The sequence below is a fragment of the Clytia hemisphaerica genome, unplaced genomic scaffold, assembly GCF_902728285.1.
Source record: "Clytia hemisphaerica strain Z4C2 unplaced genomic scaffold, Clytia hemisphaerica genome assembly, whole genome shotgun sequence".
In the NCBI taxonomy this organism is placed as follows: domain Eukaryota; kingdom Metazoa; phylum Cnidaria; class Hydrozoa; order Leptothecata; family Clytiidae; genus Clytia; species Clytia hemisphaerica.
Genome location: NW_027104426.1, coordinates 289,190 through 309,871, shown reverse-complemented (window position 1 = coordinate 309,871; position 20,682 = coordinate 289,190). Strand labels below are relative to the sequence as shown.

The following is a 20,682-nucleotide window of genomic DNA, read 5'->3' as shown; positions in this document are numbered from 1 at the left end:
AGAGATACGATAGCAGGGTGCTTTTGAATAGAAGGAAGATGTATAATTTTAATTGCTTTATTATGGAAAAAAACACTACAGATATGTTTAGGCGCACGCTTTGATTTTTTCTTACTTTCAACAGGAATAAAGAGAAGAGTTTCGATAATGTCAAGAACATAAAGATAGTAGTTTTCAGACGGAGAATTGAGTATAACCAAAGGACTATGCGAAAAGATGCTGAAGGCAATCTTCTTCAAAGTTGACTTTTTCAATCTATCTAAAGTGACACGCAATTGTAGAAAGCATTGCTCTTGTCATTCGAAATGATGTTGTCAAAGGAATGAAAGAAATTTTCATGTGAAGTAACGATGTCATGATCGTTTCTGTTATTCCGGCTATGAAAAGTACGTGGACCAGTTCTAGCTATTTTTGAAAATAATTTACCAACTGGAAGGTCTTTGTCATGTCCTCTGGCCCTTTCATTTAGACCATAGGGATAAATAGTTCGCAATTCTTTTATCCAAAAATCTTCTCTATCTACTCGCGCTTTTCTTGCAATAGGACAAACTTTTTTACCGACATATCCGTTTCCATCAAACAATTCAATAACTTGAATAGAAAAATAAGCACCAGGACATGCTTATTTGAAATGTTTTATCATGTGTTCGCATCCAGTTTTTGCTGTTCTATGGATATTCATTCTACTACTTCCCAGCCGGCACAAAACGTTTTGAAAACGTTTTTTTCAAGTTCATATTAGGTTTTATAAAAACCGTTTGTAAAATAACGTTTTTTCAACGTTTTATCAACGTTTTCACTAAAACTAGTTTTTGTTGAAACGTTTTGAAGACGTTTTAAGGACGTTTTTTTCAAAACGTTTTCGTCAAGTTTTAACAAAAACGTTACAAAAACGTTTTTCCAAAACTGTTTTAAAACATTGGTTTTCTAAACGTTTTTCAAACGTTTTTTGGACGCAATTTAAAACCATTGGGTGTAATACTAACTAAGTCTATCAGTGATATTTTTTACTGGGTTTTCTTGGAGAAAAATGACTGATAAGTTGATGTATTATCGTTTGCAAATTAACGGTATCTGAGAATAGAACTAGAAATAAATATGGTCGATGATATCTGAGAAGAGAAAGACTCTAACTAAAGAAGAGCATGCGGTCATTTTACAAAAGGCCATCGGCGCACGGGTGTTGTCATTTCGCGCCCTTTTTTACTCGCGGAATTTCATGAATTTACTACTGCGCATGACCGGTGTTCAAAAAACCTAAATAAAACGCGATTTGAACCGGAATTCTCAACCTATCAAATGAAACAAATGTCGAAGACGGGGGTTATAAAATACTGATTCATTAAAGAGCCATATTTACTTTGTTCATAAGAGATTAACTATATTTGTTTTTGCTCTAAACATGTTTTATTTATTGAAAAAGAAAAGAAAATTACTTTCTTTATTGTGAAATTAATATTCAGATCTATAAAGGAACTTATTGATTAAACCCCCGTGTTGGTAGAGATCGCGGACTTATTTTGTTACAGAATTAGGCGGTAAACTTGCAGAAGACGAAAGACAGACAGCGGAACAACTGCACGATCAAAAGGTAAAATTTGTCTTTTGTTTTTTATTCTACTTTCGCTTTTGACTGATTGAGTTGGAAAATCAGACAAAATCATGAAATATGGAGTGATGTACATCAATATTTGGTATTTGCATTTGAAATGGAACATGATTTGATAATATTTGGAATGAGAAGTACTTAATCTCCTTGGCTGATAACTAAAGCTGATTTGATAAGCAAGAAGGGATATATAGGAAAAAAAAACTTTTAGGAAGGCTCCCATTTTTGCACAATATGACAGAAAGAGCAAGAGATCTTCCAGGGCACATACAATTGTTGGAATATTGCTGGTTATTAACAGCTGGGCTTTATATTTTGTAAACATTCTGATGAACATTTTTGCTACTTTCACGACAAAAAAAAGAGAGATAAGTTTGGCCTGACTGAAAAGTTAGCTTTATAATTGAGGCTGGTTACTGTGGAGTCGTGGGTAACTTTGCTTTGGCACTGTTTTTCTTGAAAATTATGGTATATATTGTTTGAGCTGAAAATCTGGTTTTGGTTTTCATTAGCCTGGGAGACCAGGCTAATATCTTATTGTTATGATTTGATAAACAGAAGTATGACGTCAAACAGCTCTATTGTTTCAAGAAGTGGATGGCGCGAGCTTTTGAATTGTTTTGAAAAAATAACGTTTTTTTCTTTTGTGATTTGAAGTGATTTGAATCGAGTCAAATAATTCCATACTCTGTATTTCAGTGAAGTTGTTGGGATTTTTATAACAGGATAGAAATATTTTTAGTACACTGTACTAATTTTTTTTCACGGTCCGGGCTTTGACACCACCCTTTCAGTACACTGTACTAACTTTTTTTCACGGTCGGGGCTTTGACACCACCCTTTTAGTACAATGTACTAACTTTCTTCCACAGCCAGAGCTTTGATACCACCCTTTTAGTACACTGTACTGAGGTTTTTCTTTAACTAGATTTTTATTACCACCCTTTCAGTACACTGTACTAGCTGTTTTTTCGATCAGATAAGTTTAGAAACCACCCCTTATAGTGCACTGTTCTAATTTCTTCTTGGCCAGATAAGTTTAATTGCCAGCATATATGGGCCAGTACACTGACTCGATACCCCCCCCCCTGGGCAGCCCTGGGGGGAGAAAGTGCCTACTTCGCAACAATATTTAAAAAAAAGACAAATAAAAAAAACGCGCCAAATAAAAAAATAAAAAATAAAAAAAGAACAACAAATCTCACCATCCACAGTCCCAACTGAAAGTGACTCTACATTCCTTACTTTCCAGAGTGGCTTTTTATGTATTACGTATAATAACGACTAACAGTTTATAAATACCCATGCGTTTTAACTTTGTTTTGAAAATGAAACAATAGATGCGAAGTAGACACGTTTTCTCTAAGAGTGATCAATTTTTTTGCCACACAAAACTTTCTTGCTGCCAAAATATTTTTACTTTGGAATTTTTGTTAAAAGCTAAACCGATGTCAGTTACTTTTGTTGAACTGGGTGCTGGTCACCAATTTGTCCTTAAAAAATTAGGGAAAAAAGTTCTAAATTTTATACTTTCTTGTATACATATCAAAATAATCTACATAGGTTATTAAAAACGCCTAAGTTTGTCGGACAAATACTTCCATGGTGTGAAAGTTACAGTTTGAATTCGGTGACCCCTCATTTTTTCAAATAATACGAAACACTCATTTTTACTTGTGTCAGGTCTTCAAAATGTTGATGATAAATATTTTTTTGTTTCAGGTACCACTAAAACTAAATCCCAATTTAGTTTAAACAATTTGAGATACAAATGTCAGTGATTTAAAATTAAAGATGCTAGTTGAAAAATTATATTTGGAAAACCTTTAGAAATTTCTCGGAAAATTTTTAAGTTACAAACTTTGCAAATACATGTTTACATATATAATTGCAATTTTCTATTAAAAAAAACTATTGTCCTATACTTTGAAAAACCATAGAAGAAAGCTTTCATAAAAGGGCTATTTAAAAAGTTATAGGCTTTATTTCATGTCTGAAACCAAAATTTATTATAAACACTTTTTGTCTTTTTTCATGACATTTATCGCAAAGCATATGCAACTTTGAAATTTTTACCACATTCTTTAAGATATATATGGAGAGCTTTATTGTCCACTGGGGAATTTTCTTTCACGTGCATTTAGAGGCTGCGATTAAGAAGTTTAAAATACTTGTCTTCGCGTCGTTTCAGGTTATTTCCTTTTTTAGCTTGGGCGATCTAGAGCACTTTTTTAAAAAGTTAATTTGTTTACCCCATTCTTTAACTATCAGGGGAGTCAGGGTCAGAATTCACCAGAAATTATGGCACTAAAATAGTTCCTCCATCAACGGTTTTATACCTTACGTTGGAATAGTCATCTGACTGTCAAAACAGTCAAGGTCATCCGGCAACCGAAATAGTTATCCCACCCGCAGAAAATTGGCCGTTGGAAAAGTTATCTGGTCTGCAGAAATTGAGGCCCGAGTTATTTTTTCAAGTTTTTTTTTAAGTTATGAAAAACAGAGCTGCTGCATCCTTTTTCGTAATTTTTGGCTTGATTATATAACCTTATCAACAATTTGGTACTCGGTTGCTTTATTTTTGAAAATATTTCCTTTTTATAATTCATCTCGTTTTTTAGCCCTTGTTTAAGATATAATATAGAAATAGTTTGAGTTTGAGGAAGAACTGTGGTTAGTGAATTTAAAAGTTATTTAAAATAATCTAGTTAACAACTAACAGGAAACTACTCGATTAATTAAAAGAAGTATTGAAAGATAATTTTTCCTTTTGGGTATTATTCCTTCTGATTTAATGAAAATGTTTCCTAGCATTAGATTTTTTAATTTACTTTTTTATTCTGTTGGAAATTATGAAAATATGCTTGTTACTTGAGGGCTAAGTATGTTTGTTATACTAAAACTATTATAATAAATTCTCAGAAGTTTTGTTTCCAGGTTGCAAAATGAATTCAGTTACAAAAGTGTTACTTTTCTTTCAGTTAACAGAAACTACTAAAAGAGCTTCTAGTGTTCTTCATTATAATGTAATGTCACAAAACACGTATCAATTGATGGGGTTAGCGCTATCAATATTTGGAACATTAATACCAATAAAGTCAGTTAACAAAAGAATGAATCAAAGGACAATTTATCAACTTTGGCTGAGATAATTAATGAGAATATATTATATTGTGTTATATTTGAAAGATGCTTAAATTTGAATGCAGAATTGTGACGATATCAAACATATATCATGAGTGGAAACTTGGCATTATTAACTATTGAAACACATTATGAAATTCAGTTTCAAATCAAGTTCGACAACCAAATTGACTTATAATTTGTTGGGATTTTGACTGTTTTCTTGGCAAATTAACACTTTCCTTTTATTGAGCAAAACTCTTACAAGTGTTATTAAAATTGGTGTACACATGTGCTAAATAATTTGTAGAGCTTAATTAATTTTGAGCCTTAGTTTGAAATCTTGTACCTACAATTTAATGATTTTTATTTTCATAATGATAATAACAATGATAATAATAATCAATCAAAATCAATCAGTTTCAATGAGTATCTATACATAATTTTTGAGAAAATGGACGATGGGAAGTTTTCTAAAAATCGTTGAATAATCTCTTTTTGAGTTTTTGTTAAAGATTTGAACATCAAAGAGTGTAAAAACAGATCGTGAAATTAATGATCGATTTTTAGACACAATTTTAGCAGCTTCTTTTCGAAATCAATGAAGAGTAGTTTATTAAGGGTTAGAAAGTTGTATCTTTTGTTTAATGTATTGTAACATTTTTTTTTTCTATTTCAGGTTATAACGATCAAATTGGTTGAATTCTGTATTAATCACAAGGTATGTTATTGAGCCTTCTCAAAAGGAGGTTGGTATTGTTATTTTTAAGATACACAAACCAGGTTAAGGTACTCTTTAAAATCAAAGCAATCTTCTTTTTAGCCCTCTTGATCTTTTAGGCAATTTTCCATACATTATGTAGCTTTTAATAAGATAAGTCAATTTTTGTTGCTGTTTTGGCTATTATTTGGTTGGCACCTCATGTTTTAGACATCTGTAATATAATGATATTTTTGTATGTGGTCGGTTTGCATAAGTTAGACAGATTAATGAATGGGCAACAAAAGGCTAGGCTTGTATTCTTGTATTCTAGTGTTGTTTTACAAACATCTTACACAAGTATAGAAAATGAAATATCAAACTTGTCTTTGTCTACAGAATGAATTCGAGATGTCGGCAAGAAAACGGCAGAGAATGTTTAAGAAGATGGTTGATGAAATATTCGAGTCTGGATATGAACATCATAATGCAGTAGTAGACGGGTGTGAAAGTGAATCTGACACATCAATTAATTATGAGAACCAGTATCAGGATTATGAAACAGTTGTTGATAAGTTGGATTTCAGTGAATTTGATTATGTTTCTTCTGATAATGAAATTGATGAATGCCTAGATGTTTGTGCTCAAACTTTGAAGTCCGAACTTGCTTCATGGGCATCAAAAACCCGTCTTCCTAGGGATTCAACGAATGAGCTTCTTGGTATTCTTAGAAATCATGGAATTGAGGTTCCAAAGGATTCAAGGACACTATTAAAAACGCCTCGAAGTGTCGAAGTTCTAAAGAAATGTGGTGGAACATATTTTTACTTTGGAATAAGGAATGGAATTTGCTCAGCTATGAATTTTCTCAGTGACCCTGTTACTGCGATTGAGTTAGCAGTTAATGTGGATGGTTTACCCTTAGAAAAATCAACCTCCTCCCAATTTTGGCCAATTTTAGGCTCGATCAATTTTTCTGAACATGTGTTTATTATTGCAATTTTTCATGGATATTCAAAGCCTGACTCAGTTGAAGAATTTCTCAATGACTTTATTTTGGAAGCAACCGATATTTTACAAAATGGTTTGTTACTTAGAGATGAATTTTACCCCTTTTCCATCAAGTGTTTTATATGTGATGCACCTGCTAGAGCGTTTATGAAATGTATCATTGGACATTGTGGGTACAATGCTTGTGAGCGTTGTGAAATTGTTGGAGAAAGAGTGGAGAATAGAACTGTTTTCAATAAAGGTACCTATGAAGAAAAGAAACGAACTGGGCAGGATTTTAGCGCAGGAAATTATCTGCCAAACCATCAAAAAGAAATGAGTCCATTATTGCAGTTGGGTATTGACTGTGTTGATCAATTTCCACTGGACTATATGCATTTGGTTTGTTTGGGTGTTACAAAACGTATTTTGATGTTTCTAATGAAAGGGCCTAACGTTTGTAGACTTTCACACAATTTAATTAATCAAATTTCAGATAGACTGATACTTCACAATGGCCTCATGCCTTCTGATTTTAATCGTCAACCGAGACCATTATCCGACCTTTGTCATTGGAAGTCAACAGAATTTCGACAATTTATTTTGTATCATGGACCAGTTGTGCTCAGAGGAATTGTTGATTCAAAGTTTTATGATCATTTCCTTTTGTTACATGTTGCTATGTCCTTACTGTTAAAAAGTCAAGTTACGGATGATGATGTAAATGAGGCAAGAGATCATTTGAAAAATTTCGTCAAATTTTCCAAAATTTATTATGGTTCCACTTTTAATGTTTACAACATACATTCGCTACCACATATCGCAGATGATGCCGATCGTTATGGATCTCTGAATAACGTGAATGCTTTTAAGTACGAAAATTTTATGCAAGAACTGAAAAAGAATGTAAGAAATGGCACAAATCATGTTGCTCAGATCGTCAAAAGAATGTCAGAAAGAAGTTCAAATCAATCCAACCCTGTCAAAATTGAAAAAAAATTAAAAGAAAAGCTAAAGCCTCATTCGAAAAACAGTTTTTTCTTTGATACCAATGGTGACTTAGGTGTGACTCAACACGTTGGTGAAGTTTATGTTGACTGTAAAATCATCAGTAGAAGGCGTTTGTACCCTTTCTATGAAAATCCTGTTGATTCGAGACACTTGGGCATCTTTCAAGCAAAAAATTTCTTCAACTTAGAAAGTGAACGGCGTTTAATACATCATTCGAGTATCAGTAAAAAGGCAATAAGATTGCCTTACAAAGATGATTTCGTTTTCTTTCCTTTACTCCACTTTTTTGGGGAGAGTAAATTTTGAACTATGTTTTTGTATCATGGATCAAATAAATTTGATGTTTTAAATTTGATGTTTTAAATTTGATTTTTATTTTTTTAAATTTTAATTTGTTTTGAAAATTTAGTAAGAATTCTGAAAAATCACGAACATTTCTGAAAAGGGAAAAATGATGAAAATCGGTAATTTTAGAACCAATACACTAGAAAATACTCTCTAATTTAAATACTTATTTTAATTCTTCAAGCGTCCTTACTTCCTGTTGGATATTGGTTTTTAAAGCCATTTAAAATTAGGAAAATTATATAAATAATACCATTTATATTTTTATTATTCTTACGAAACGTGTATTCTTAACGGAATATGTGATGCAAGTATTTTCAAGTTTTGATTTTTCATAGACGTGATATACGCTTTGTAAAATTTTTCATTTCAATCTAGCAAGAAAGGTTCTTCGAGTATTTTTCGTCAAATCTAAAATTAATTTCAGTACATTGTAGGAAAACTTAACTGACAAAGATTTTTTAAATGAGAATTTTAAATTTGTAGTGTTTCAAAGATTTTAAGGAATAATTTTTGTTGTTTTTTTCATTGTTCTTACAGCAAGAATGTCACATTACAGCTCCGTTAAACTTACCGAGAACAACGTTAAAAAATTGATCACGGTTCCATCGAAGTGGGTCATCGGAAAATGCTTGTATTATCCAAAAGACAAGTTCATGGAGAGAAAACTGGCCAAAAATCTTGCCGACCCTGAGGAAAGTTGGAGAGAAATTCCAATTGAGCAAGAGATGCTAAGATTTCGTAAGTGTATACTATAGCTGTCACTCCAATGACTCTATTTCGGCAAGATCCATATAATCTGTTGAGATTTCTGTCGCTATCGAATCATGTTCTAAGTTTTTTCTAGTTATCTGTCACTAAAATTACTAATTTCGTACTTCTTCTTGTTGATTTTTTTCATATTCATGTTTGTAGGAACAGTAGGAGAGTGCGATGCCGTGAGGAGTGGCACAGAATACGACACCAGTGATACTGAAGAAAGCAGTCAAAAATCTTCCCAAAAACGAAAGTAAGGTTTTAAGCTAAATTTGATATCTTTATCTATTGTCCTAAGTTTTTTAACATGTTTGAGACGACATGTATAGTTCGACAGCTGTCGGCCTTTTGATTAGGTCATTACTATTCAATTATAAACTTTGAAAGATTTAATTTGGAAAGCCTTGAAATAAGTATTAATTGCGTGATTTTCGTGACTTCACCTAAATTTTTATATTTTGTAGAATTAGTGAAGCATCCTTCGAATCATCACCTTCTTGGTCATTACCTGGTGCAACAGCTGGAATTACACCGAAATCCGATAAAAGGTTAATTTTATGATGATACATGGTTGTTACCTCTTGTAAAGTCTATGAGTACAAATTATTTTCATTGAGCGATCAGCACACTATTTCGAAGGTTTTTAGCAAATAAATTAACTCCCTCTAGTGCCTAACAGAGGCACCTCCTTTTTTATCTTCTCGCATACTTTTTGATTCCTCAATTTGAAATGATGTTCTAAGAACTTCAAGGAATAACAGAAATCTAATCAACCTACTTTGTTTTAGAGCATTGGTAACATCCAGCAGTGAAAAGAAAAAAAGACTCACAGAAAAGTACGCCACTTTCTGTTTGTTATTTGGAAATTCTTTGAAATTTTAATCCTTTCTAACCATTTTTATCATTTCCCGTTTTAAAGTTTCTTTCAAAATTCCTCGTGGTAAACACTATCAACACCTTATCTTCTATTTGATTACAACGCCATCTTAGTATGCACTCCCAGCTGGCACACAACGTTGTTTCAACGTTCATCTAACGTTATATGGACGTTATGAACATTAGATAAACGTTGAAACAACGTTGTGTGCCAGCTGGGCTACCACTACAAAAAGTTTGATACTCAAATACTATGGGAAAGTTATTGTTTACCTCTGAATTAATTATTTCAGAATCATTCCGATTATAATGTTACTTTTTATAAATCTGACTAATAAAAAAATGATCTTATTTTTTAGTCTTGCTGATGCTACCTCGCGTGTATTGAATGAACCATTGCCACTCCACAGTGAGATAAGGTAATTCTTTGAAATATTTTTTTGAAGCTTATTCCTTTAAAAGCCTCCAGTAATAAAATGTGAATTTTACGAAAGCTGTATCGGATAGAAGTGTATTGAAATCTTCATTTTTATTCTATCAGCTCATTGGTTGTAATTATAATTTCGAATGCATAAACCAAAAAGTCACTTCACATTGTACTATGATTTTTTTGTATCTCTTCTTCAGTCACAAAAAGTCAACCTTGAAGAGATACAAAAACTTTGAGGACGATATGGACGAAGATGATGATTTTGAAATGCCAGATAAACCAATTTCTCCACCTCCACCAAACAGTCATTCATCCAACCGTCACTCATCATACCATTCTTTAAACCATCATCTACCACACCAACAATCATCAAACCGTCATCTATCACACCAACAGTCATCAAGCCATCACTCACCACATCAAAAATCATCAAACCATCAATCACCACACCAACAATTATCAAACGATCATCAATCAAACCACCATTCCCCAGTGTACCACCGTAAAGACTCGCAACAAGCAGCAGCAGCAGAAATTGACATGTTCGTTGGAAAGCGACTCGATGATAGATTGAATGCCATTGAAAGTAAGTTTTGTAGCAATGATTTAGATTCCTATTATTTCGGAGAATTCTAAGTGTAGGAAAGGTGTAGGAATAAGATTGAGATAGAGAAAATTAGTTAAGGCCAATTGTAAAATCCATATGTTAAATACTTTCAAGAGGGTGTCCACCACTTTGTAAGGCTTGAGTATTTCTTAGACCTCCAGACTCCACATGATACAATATATCATTATCGGTCGATTATCTTTGAATATTAAATCTAGTGTATTAGTGTAAATCTAAATTAGACAAAGGGAGGGATCTAGTGTAGTGTAAAGGTGATACTTTGTCAAGAATATTAGCATCTAATCATGATCAAACCAAACATGTATTTGACTTTGTTCCGAGAAAATGTTCAGGAAAATGTGAAAATTATATTGCCCTTTTCCCAAATAGCCTATAAATAAAACATGAGACGTTTTACCATTTCATTCAGAGTCTGTTGCAGATGTCAACGAAAGACAAAGAAAGCTTTTGGAACAGCTGGTAAAAATCCACGAACTTTTAAAGTTTAGAGATAGGAACGATAATGTCGAAAGTACGATTCCCTCAATTGAAAACCAGGAGGACTTTGAATCCGTTGAAAGTGCTTTGGAAAGCATAAACACAAAAAGTGAATTAGTGAGTACTATATGTTATCACTGTCTGTACCCCAAAATGCCGATAAATTTTGCTTTTTTCTCTGATACCATTTAATAACTGGTCTCGTAAGAAAAATATCCGAGCTGTAAACATACTTAAAATATAAACTCTCTCAGACGTCAAACTAAAAACCTACATTCTCGGACTCGCTATCGTTTTGTGGTGCGGATAGTGTATCTTTTGAGTAAAGCTAATCATTCTGCATAGTAGACATAAAATTAGTATATCTTTAAAAATTGTTTTAAGTAAAGTTTATTAGTAGCTCAACCATTTGCTATTTTTCTTTAGTAAAGAGTTCAAAGCAATAGTTCTCAGTGAATAAATTGAATTGCTTTTAATACACTCCTGTGTTACAGACCCGGTGGGACTGGTGGAACTCCTACCAACTGAATAATTTGGCTAAAATTTCGTCTCTAAAGAGAAAAATACCCTACAATTTCAGCTCCACTGGAAAATTGACTTTTGTTTCAGCCCTATTTGAAATTAAATGGAAAAATTGCACTTCAAAACCATCCCACTGAATTTTTTCACCTGCGAACAATGGAATTTCTATCCCCATTCGCATTTCGATAAAAAAATTAATTTCTAGAAGTATCTCCTGGTTTGTGAGACAGTGGTGTTTTAATTTATTAATCTATCTTTACTAGCTATAACAATAATCAGTAAGTAATAAAAAATGCGCGATCTCTCGTTTAGTTATTTTTCTGAAGACTCTAAGCAATTTGGGCGATTTTTGAGCGCAGCTGGTTTATTTTTAATTCGGGTTATTAAGGTAATAGCTATAGCTTTAGCCTTATTATTTATAAGGTCAAACAAACTTAATTACGCGTTTGACATCTTATCTCATACTCCTCTGAGACTTTCATGTTTCTTCCAACTTTCTACGGAAGGGAGTATGGAATTAGCCCAATCAAATTGAGGATTTGAGTTTAAATTATAAATTATATTACTTTCATTTTTTGCACTAGATTCGAAATATACGAAGATTCGGTGGGAAAGACTACACTGACATGGTGAACACAACATGTGATAGGTAAGAAATTTAATTCAAATTTCACATCAACGGTATTGAATTGACGATGTCACTAACCTTACAATTCGTTATTTTAGCCATTGGTTTTTTATAAGTATTTCTAGATTTCTACATATTTGCGTTTAGTCATGTGTAATTACTTACATAATATGAAAATACATTATCTATTGAGTGAACAAGCCAATACTTCAGGTAAAAGTACCTACTTTTGTCGGATTCTACTTTTAATACAACATACTTGAAATCAAAATTTTTCTATTTATTTAGAATAATGACGAATCAGTTCCAGTCGGGGTTAAACCTATTAGGACATTTCGGCAAGCAGGCTTTTCATGAAACTCGTCTGTTTTCAGCCATAACAGGTAAGCTTTTCTCTTTGATGGAAATCTTCGTAATCGTAATTTGTACAAATCGTTACCCCAACTACGTCCAAAAATAGATATAAAAGGGAAAATATAGATTAATTTTTTTATGTATTTTTGATTTATTTTAATGTATTTCAACCTGTCTTTTACCTGTCTTTATTGTCAAATTATTTAACAAATACATCTTTCTTTTCAATTTTACAGCAGCTGTCAAACTTGCGTTTCCCGACCCTCAAGTTACGGACCTCAAAATTCGACAAGCGATCGGGTCCCATTTGAAACGGGCACCATTCAAGAAAGGTGGCACGGGAAAGCAGAAGAAATAGTTTTTTATAAGTAATTATTTCCCCTATCAAAAAGTTCCGTGACCTCAATTTTTCCTTAATGGTTCGTTGATCTTCCAAATATTTTTGAATGACAATATTACACCTTATCATTCGATAATTTCATTTCACAGCTTACTTCTTTTTCTCTGTTCTTCCAAAAACAGTCATTGTTTAATTTTTCTAACGCCAACAGGGGTCATGATCAGGCCCATTGAACGGTGAATTTCGACAGTGCCAAGCCTGGAAAAATACTTCACCAGTCTAAAAATTCATTTTGTCGAGTACATATAGAATTAAGCCTTGCTAAGAATTCGTCAATTTTTCATTTGCCAACCTATAAAAAAACAGGCTAAAATCCATACGCCTAACTATAGTTAATTGTTTTTCAGATCTTTATTTTCATTTCATATTTATAAACTTTATACCATGTGTAAATAATGTTCATATATGATTAGTACGCAGTAGAGATTATTGTATAATTGTATTCTAGTAACAATTGTATAATTGCATATTAATAATTGTATAGTATATTCCATAATTTATTAACCATTCTATTCAATAAAATAATATTTGAAACATATTTCAGCTCCTCGTGCTTTTTCTTTGTTCTCTTTCTAAAATTATGGAGAAAAATATACGAAACCACGGCGTTTTTTTTATAAAGGAAATTTCGGAGAAATACGCAAACTAAAAATTTTAGTGATTTTTTTATCAAGATTCACAGAATTAGATTTTGGCACTATTGATAACGTTTAAAATACGTTTCGAGAACGTTTATCTCAAAACGGTTCTCAGATCACGTTTTAAAAACGTTTATAAAACCATTTTCTCGAACGTTTTCGCACACGTTCAGGAAACGTTCTATGAGCGTTTTGAAAAAACGTTTTGAAAAGCGACAAATAGAACGCTCTCAAAACGTTATCAGAACGTTTGAAAAAACCTTCAAAAAACGTCTTTAAAACGTTTTTTTGCCGGCTGGGTTAGCTTTATGGTTGTTTCGCCCACGTATTGGACATTGCAATTCAAACAGGAGAGGAGGTAAATAAGGTTTTGAGAATCACAAGCGACAGGAATGTTAGAATGGTTGATTAAAGAATAAGATTTTTTGGTCACATTTGAGACAAAAGTGGGTTAATTGACGAAGGAAGGACAAGTAAGACATCTTCTTAAATGAGAAGCAGTCTGACCGGTTGGTTGTTTCCCATTGGCAGATGGTAAAGATGTGGAAGGACTTCCTTCTTCCGCTGAACCAACTACTACGGCCTTACCCTGGCGAGAAGCAGCCAACCTCCTGGGGCGGTTCCAACCATCCCCAGGGGAAGTCACCCGGGGAGGGGGCTGCCCTCCCCGAGTTTGTGATCTGGTTGTAGGCATGTAAAAATAAGGGGTTATAATAGTTTAAAATTTCAATGTCAAAAATTATTTAAAATAATTGTTGTTCAAGCTGAATGCATTTTGGTAGTATATGTGTCAGATGTTGTTAAAATGAAAGTGTGGAGAGGAAGGAAGATCAAGGGCAAGAATAAGTGAAGAGAAGAGGTCACAATGTCTAAAGGAACCTATGGATCCTACAAAAGAAAGTTTAAGAGGGAGGAATTCCTCAACACTGCATAAACAAGACTAATGATAATATATATGGTGAAGATCAGAGATCTGACCTCAAGGAGAGAAAGTGTTGAAAATATTAAATAAAACAAGTGATACTTTTATGGACCTACCTGGTTATCAAACTAATCAATGAACATTGAAACAATGAAACACATAAGACATAACTGGTCAAAATACAAAAAAAAATAAAGAAAAATGAAAGCATTTCTATTGGGAGAAACTATCAACACTATTGAAAAATATTTTTGAAAAATAAATAAAAAAGCTATTAAACGCTTTTCTTTATAAAAACAATCCACTATCAGAAAAATGCACAGCTTAATAAATAAGCAAGGTTTCCAGAAAACTCAAACTATCGCACTCTACCGTGACATTTTCTTCTTTTAGAGAGAATAATAATAAAAATAAGAACATTGATCTATGCTTATAAATAGTGATTCTTATAGATATAGATTCGTTTTTCAGCCAAAAAATAATAAGTGTTTCTAGAAAACTCAAACCATCGCGCTCTAAGGTGACATTTTCTTTGTTTAGAGAAAATAATAATAAAATAATAATAAAATAATAATTTATTGGCTAAGAACATTGATCTATGCTTATAAATAGTGATTCTTGTAGATAAATATTCATTTTCCAGCCAAAAAATAATAAGTGTTTCTAGAAAACTCAAACCATTGCCCTCCACCGTGACATTTCCATCTTTAAAAAAAAACTAATAAAAATAATAATATGGCTAAGAACATGGATGTATGCTTTTTAAAAGTGATTCTTATTCTTATAAATAAACATGAGATTTTTCAGCCAACAAATTTTTTTTGCAAAAATCTGCTTTAGCAATCTTTTACCTATGATGGTACTCCACTTTCATGCAAAAAATCAGAAAAAATTAATGATCCAACGGACGGACGGACGGACACAGGTTAATTTATAGGATTTATAGGATTATTAAGCAACGAAGAGAATGATTTGTAGAGTGAAAAGTCGTAAATATCAGATGGGGAAGAAGAATTGCGATTGAAGCGATGTGACAGCTTTTCCAACATTCCAGCACGTGAGAAAATGGACTTGATTTGGGCTTTGATATCAAATTCCACAAAATAAGATTTAGCCAATGGTTTTGAAGACTTTTTTGATTGAGCACAAGTAGAATTTGGACATGCTGTACTGTTTTTATCAAGTTTCATTAAACATTCCTCACAAAAGTAATGGGTTTTAACATTGGGCGATAAAGAACCAAGCATTTTCTTGAGGATGAACAAGGATTTAGGAAAAATATGATTTTTAGGTAAAAGAATATTAATCAGCAGAATCAAGGATGAAAGTGCAACACCAGGTAGTTTGAATTTCTGGGCAAAGGCGATGACTTACAAAATCTTACGAGGGTACTTACCTGAAGTGGATTTTGATTTCTATGAGCTCTCCTCCGGTGATGAGAAATAACTGAAGAACCTAACTTATCGTGTAGACGGGGCCTAATATATCCTACTTGAAAGTATATCCAGTGAAGTGATGTTTTCGAAACACCCCAAATAAAACCAGGGCGGGAAGTGGTGGGCAGTTATTTCTCATCACCGGAGGAGAGCTCATAGAAATCAAAATCCACTTCAGGTAGTACCCTCGTAAGATTTTGTAATTCTATTTCACTCTCCTCCGGTGATGAAATAACTGAAGACTTGAAAGACGAAAACAGTACTTCTCTGGCTACACTATAACGTGTGTATTCATCTATATGTAAAAATGAAGAACGATTTTTGGGCAAAAACTAGAGTCGTATTAATCGTTGAATATGCCTGTCCTTTGTTTCAAATATATGAAATAGTGGATTATATTATCCCCTAAGTTATGTATAAATGCTCAAGTTATAGAAAATTGACCCTAACTAATTACAGCTTTTTTCTTTTTTTTTTAGAAATTTTTCAAAATATTTTCTTGATATGAGCAGTCCTTTTGTGAAAAGTTTTCCTGAATTTCTTTTTCGTAGTAATTTTTAAATGTAGAATTGTTCGACCATGAAGCCGATTCTATGATTGTTGATAGTGACACTCCACGAGCTTTTGCTGCTGATGTGGATGCCGACCTGATGCTGTGTGCCTGAAACTGTCCAGTGTCTATACCAGCCTTTCCTAATGTGTCCTTTATCCATCTCGCTATGGTATCCTTGGAACATGCAGTGTATGGTTTTGTAGTTTTGATGAATAGTGGCTCCTCGTTGCATTTGTCCAGTCTAAACTCCAAATATTTGTTCAGTGTTGCTACTGGACAAAGTCTGGTATTACTGGTAAATGCTCTCAAAGTTAACGGTTTTTGAGCGTATCCAGGTCTGGAATGCTTTAATACATCCTCGGTTACAAACGTACATTCATTTTCTGTTATATACATCTTACTCAGAGTGTTTGTCCTAACAAAAGCATAAACAAAGAACATATTTTCATATCATTCAAGTATGTCAGAAGTATATCGGTGTCCCATATAACATGATATTTAGCAACCGGTGGTCGTAGGTTGTATGTTCCTCTTTTAAACATGGCTATCATTTTATCTCCATCTAGCGTTTTCACTTTTGATATAGCCGTAATCAAACCACAGATAGAAGAGTGTTTGAGTCCTCTATCAAATTCGCAGGTGAGGAACTCAAGTACTGTCCCTATAGATGCTTGCAATGAATTGGTGTTCCTTTTACTACAAAATTGTCGAATCTCTTGATGGCAGCTGCATATTTGTCTTGAGTTTTATTTCTCCATGCTGCTGTTAGAATCTCCAGGGGATTAAGGTTAAAATCTTTGTAGAAAATTTAAATTTTTTTCGATGATTCTATCAAAAGTTATTGGAATTTCAATTTTTATGACGTCATCAAAATAGCGCAAAATTGAGGATTTTTGCGAATTACGCAAAATTTCAAAATAAAAAATCATCTGCCTAGACTGAATCTTAATCTACTTAGTTATACGCTTCGTTTGAGCCCAAAATGAGCTTCTGAAAATGATTTGTAACGTTGCAAGCATTTTGACCTGCACGAACCCGCCTTATTCCCCTGGAGATTTCTTGTGTTTTCCCGAAATTCCTGTTGTTCCACCAAGCTTTTTGAACAGTATACTGCTATTAACCTCATTTTGTTTCGTAGTGGATGAAGTTTCTTTGTCCCGGGTAGTTTGAGATGCTTGCCATTGATGATGATCGGTTGTTGTATTGCTAGTTGCAGTAATGATGTGAACCACGTCTGTGTCGGCCAGAGTGGAGCGATTACCAGGGCCTTGTTTGATTGTTGTCGTATTTTCTTGATTGGCCACATCATGCTGAATGGAGGAAAAATATAACAGTAATAATTATACCATGGTATTGACATTGCATCTATATGCTCAGAGTATGGATCTGGTTTCCATGATACATATCTGTCTAATTGCTTATTCATACTTGTAGCAAATAAATCAATGTCAATTACCCCAAATTTCTCACAGAGGAGGTCAAAAATTCTTTGGTCAAGCATCCATTCTGCAGAATCAATAAATTGTCTTGATGCTTTGTCTGCAATGACATTATTGTTGACGTTGACGTCAAATACAAAACTGAGCGGTTGTCGTCTGAAAAATGCACAAAGATGGCGGAAAAAATTCAAGAGAGTAATCAAAAATTACCATCAATAAACAACTTTTGCAGCCCGTCAAAGTGCATTATAAATGAAGAAAACGCACTAAAAGATACCCTACAATGCAGGAAGTGCCACCGTTTAGTCCATTATCTTTGTACAGAACTGCCACTTTACCAGATCCAGATATAGTTGTCATACAAATCAAGAAGTTTCCAGTGTCAAAACTGTACCAAAATCGCACCACAGGTAATGGAAAGGTATAATTCAAATGAAACATCAAAAATTGAAGGATTCAAAAACGAAATCAAAGCCTGTGTGAATATAATGAAAAGGCAGGACGAAGAAATAAACCATTTGAAAGCACAAGACGTCAATGTTATGGTCAACGAAATGAAAGAAACTATCGACACCAGAATAGCCACGCTTGAAAAGAAGATTGAAAGCATCGGCGAAAAGGAAAAAGAGAAAAGACCACCAATGAGCTACGCTAAAAACACATCCAAACACATCGAGAAAAACATTGCAGATGCGATTCGAAAAGAAAAGCAGGAGGAGCAGCTGATTCGATCGACAGCACGCAACCTAATTTTTCATGGGATTGATGAATCGACATATGAAACTGAAGAAGAAACAAAAATCGAGGACGAAGAATTTATCCATGACAAAATTATTGGTAAGCGGCTCCATCTGAGGAATATAAAGATTACCGAGACGCAGCAGATCGGGAAATTTACGAAAGAAAGAGAAGATAAAGCGAGATACCGACCAATTAAAGTCACATTTACGAACGAAGAGGACAAGAACACAGTGTTGCAAGCAATAACAAAAGAAAAAGGCTTTCCTTACCGAGTGACAGAGGATTTGACCAAAAATGAAAGACGGATAATTAAAGAATGGTGTAAGGAAGCCGAAAAAATGAATGCTAAAATCAAGGAAGACAACACAAAATGGAAAGTCCGGGTGAGCCCGCGAAAAAAACTCTAATTCAAAAAGATCATTGTAAAAAGTACGAGCGGTTTATAGAGGTCCATGTGTCTTCACGGTGGCCTGCAAACCTGTAAAGCTTTATTATTATTATTATTAATATGGATGCCTGGTATATGAGCAGCAGATATATGAACCTTGTTGATGATACAAAATTGCCATATGTCCTGGCTAATTTTGTTGCATACTCGAGATTTGCACCCACCTTTGTTATTAATGTAAGCAATAGCTGTTGAATTATCAGGCATAACCCTTACGTTATTCTTGTCTATTATTTCCCTACGAAAGGAGAGCACAGCTAAGTAAACTGCTTTTAATTCTTGTTCATTCATATGCATTTCCGTTTCTTCTTCATTCCAGCGACTATTGACGGTATCTTTTTCATTATTTATACCCCATCCGTCATTACTAGCAACAGTATATATGGTGTAATCTACTTCTGGTGACTAATGACCAGCCAGGTCTTTCATTTGAGGGCTATGCATGTTAGCCTCCAATGATGTAAGTTACCCAATCTCACGGTACTTACTTAAGTCGGTCGGACGACGCGAACACAAGTTATTTGTGATCTCGGTCTTTCAGCAAAACAACCCCATATTACACTATTTTTGGGCCAAAAAAGTTTACTTATCTCACAGTCAGCTCAATATATTTGGAAAGTTGTGCCATTTTTCATTTCCGAAAAATTTCCGCATTTTCTTGCTTATAAAAAAGAATTTTACGAGAAATAGGTATTTACAAGAAATCTCGCCACTTACTAAATGTACTCCTGTCTCTAATATAATTCAGACTTATACGTTATATTCATTTATTAGGAACTCGAGAGTAGTAATTCTATGCAAAATCTACATTCTTACCGTGTAATTCTTCAACAACATCATCCCAAAAATCACCATCATCAAGGAATCCATTGTAACCCTCAAATTCCTTGTCTAATTGAAAAACGTCTGAAAGATCATCCACATTACCAGAGTTGTCATGACTTGACATGTAAACTGTAAAAAAATTTATTCATTCATAAGTATATTTTCATTACCTATGCTATCTGCTGCCTATACATACCTAAAAAAAGTCAACCCAAGAAGCAGGAAGTTGTCCATCTATCCGTCATATTGTACTAACTGCAGGTTATAATTCAAAACCATTTTGACGAAGCAAATAGGACATGTTGTTTTTAACATTTTTTTATAAGAAACTCCAATTTTCGAGTCAGGAATTTTCTTGACCACGCTCAGGTTGCTTATATAAGAAAGAGATTTGAGGCGGAGAAGTTAGCTACGATAATTAATTAGTGGAGACGTGCGTGTTTGTTTACTAACACGAGATATAATATATGTTTCGCAACTAGGTCTACCGTTATCACAATAATGCTTTGGTATAACAAATGCTGACTAAGCGTAAAAGTAATAACAACAATAATGGCGGATAAGCCGCGAGCAAACTATAAACGATAATATTGGCGTGATGCCTCATCTCTATGACTCTCGCTTCTTGAGTTCGAGTCTCAACGATACTAAACGTGTAGTGAACGATAAACCAAAAACAACCAAACAATAGTAGAATAAGAAACACGCGTGATCACATGATATTCAACAGAATATAATACACCAAGCTGTCACAGCTTGAGTAACAACAAAATCAAATCCCACGATGCGTCACGTGGGCGATCTATAAATGACAGGAACAATAAATCTGAA

At 33.6% G+C, this 20,682-nt stretch overlaps 1 protein-coding gene across 3 annotated transcripts; it reads left to right on the top strand.

Moving 5' to 3' along the window:
* The first annotated feature begins 1,434 nt into the window (after nucleotides 1-1,434).
* LOC136820475 (uncharacterized) lies at nucleotides 1,435-13,387 on the top strand. Of its 3 annotated transcripts, XM_067076660.1 has the most exons (12): nucleotides 1,469-1,591; nucleotides 5,412-5,453; nucleotides 8,319-8,519; nucleotides 8,694-8,787; nucleotides 8,999-9,082; nucleotides 9,323-9,370; nucleotides 9,770-9,829; nucleotides 10,038-10,426; nucleotides 10,878-11,062; nucleotides 12,052-12,116; nucleotides 12,384-12,478; nucleotides 12,686-13,387. In XM_067076660.1, exons 3-12 carry the CDS (start codon nucleotides 8,324-8,326, stop codon nucleotides 12,805-12,807), a joined length of 1,338 nt encoding a protein of 445 aa, XP_066932761.1. In that variant the 5' UTR covers nucleotides 1,469-1,591; nucleotides 5,412-5,453; nucleotides 8,319-8,323; the 3' UTR covers nucleotides 12,808-13,387. The 3 variants fall into 3 exon arrangements, with proteins under 3 accessions (XP_066932759.1, XP_066932761.1, XP_066932760.1); XM_067076659.1 differs by lacking the exon at nucleotides 1,469-1,591 and having other exon boundaries at nucleotides 4,383-5,453; XM_067076658.1 differs by lacking the exons at nucleotides 8,319-8,519; nucleotides 8,694-8,787; nucleotides 8,999-9,082; ... (5 more) ...; nucleotides 12,384-12,478; nucleotides 12,686-13,387 and adding an exon at nucleotides 5,832-8,022 and having other exon boundaries at nucleotides 1,435-1,591.
* Nucleotides 13,388-20,682: the final 7,295 nt, after the last annotated feature.

What these genes read in the sequence shown, in the direction of transcription:
- LOC136820475 (XM_067076658.1), top strand. Translation starts at nt 5,844, where the DNA reads ATGTCGGCAAGAAAACGGCAGAGAATGTTTAAGAAGATGGTTGATGAA.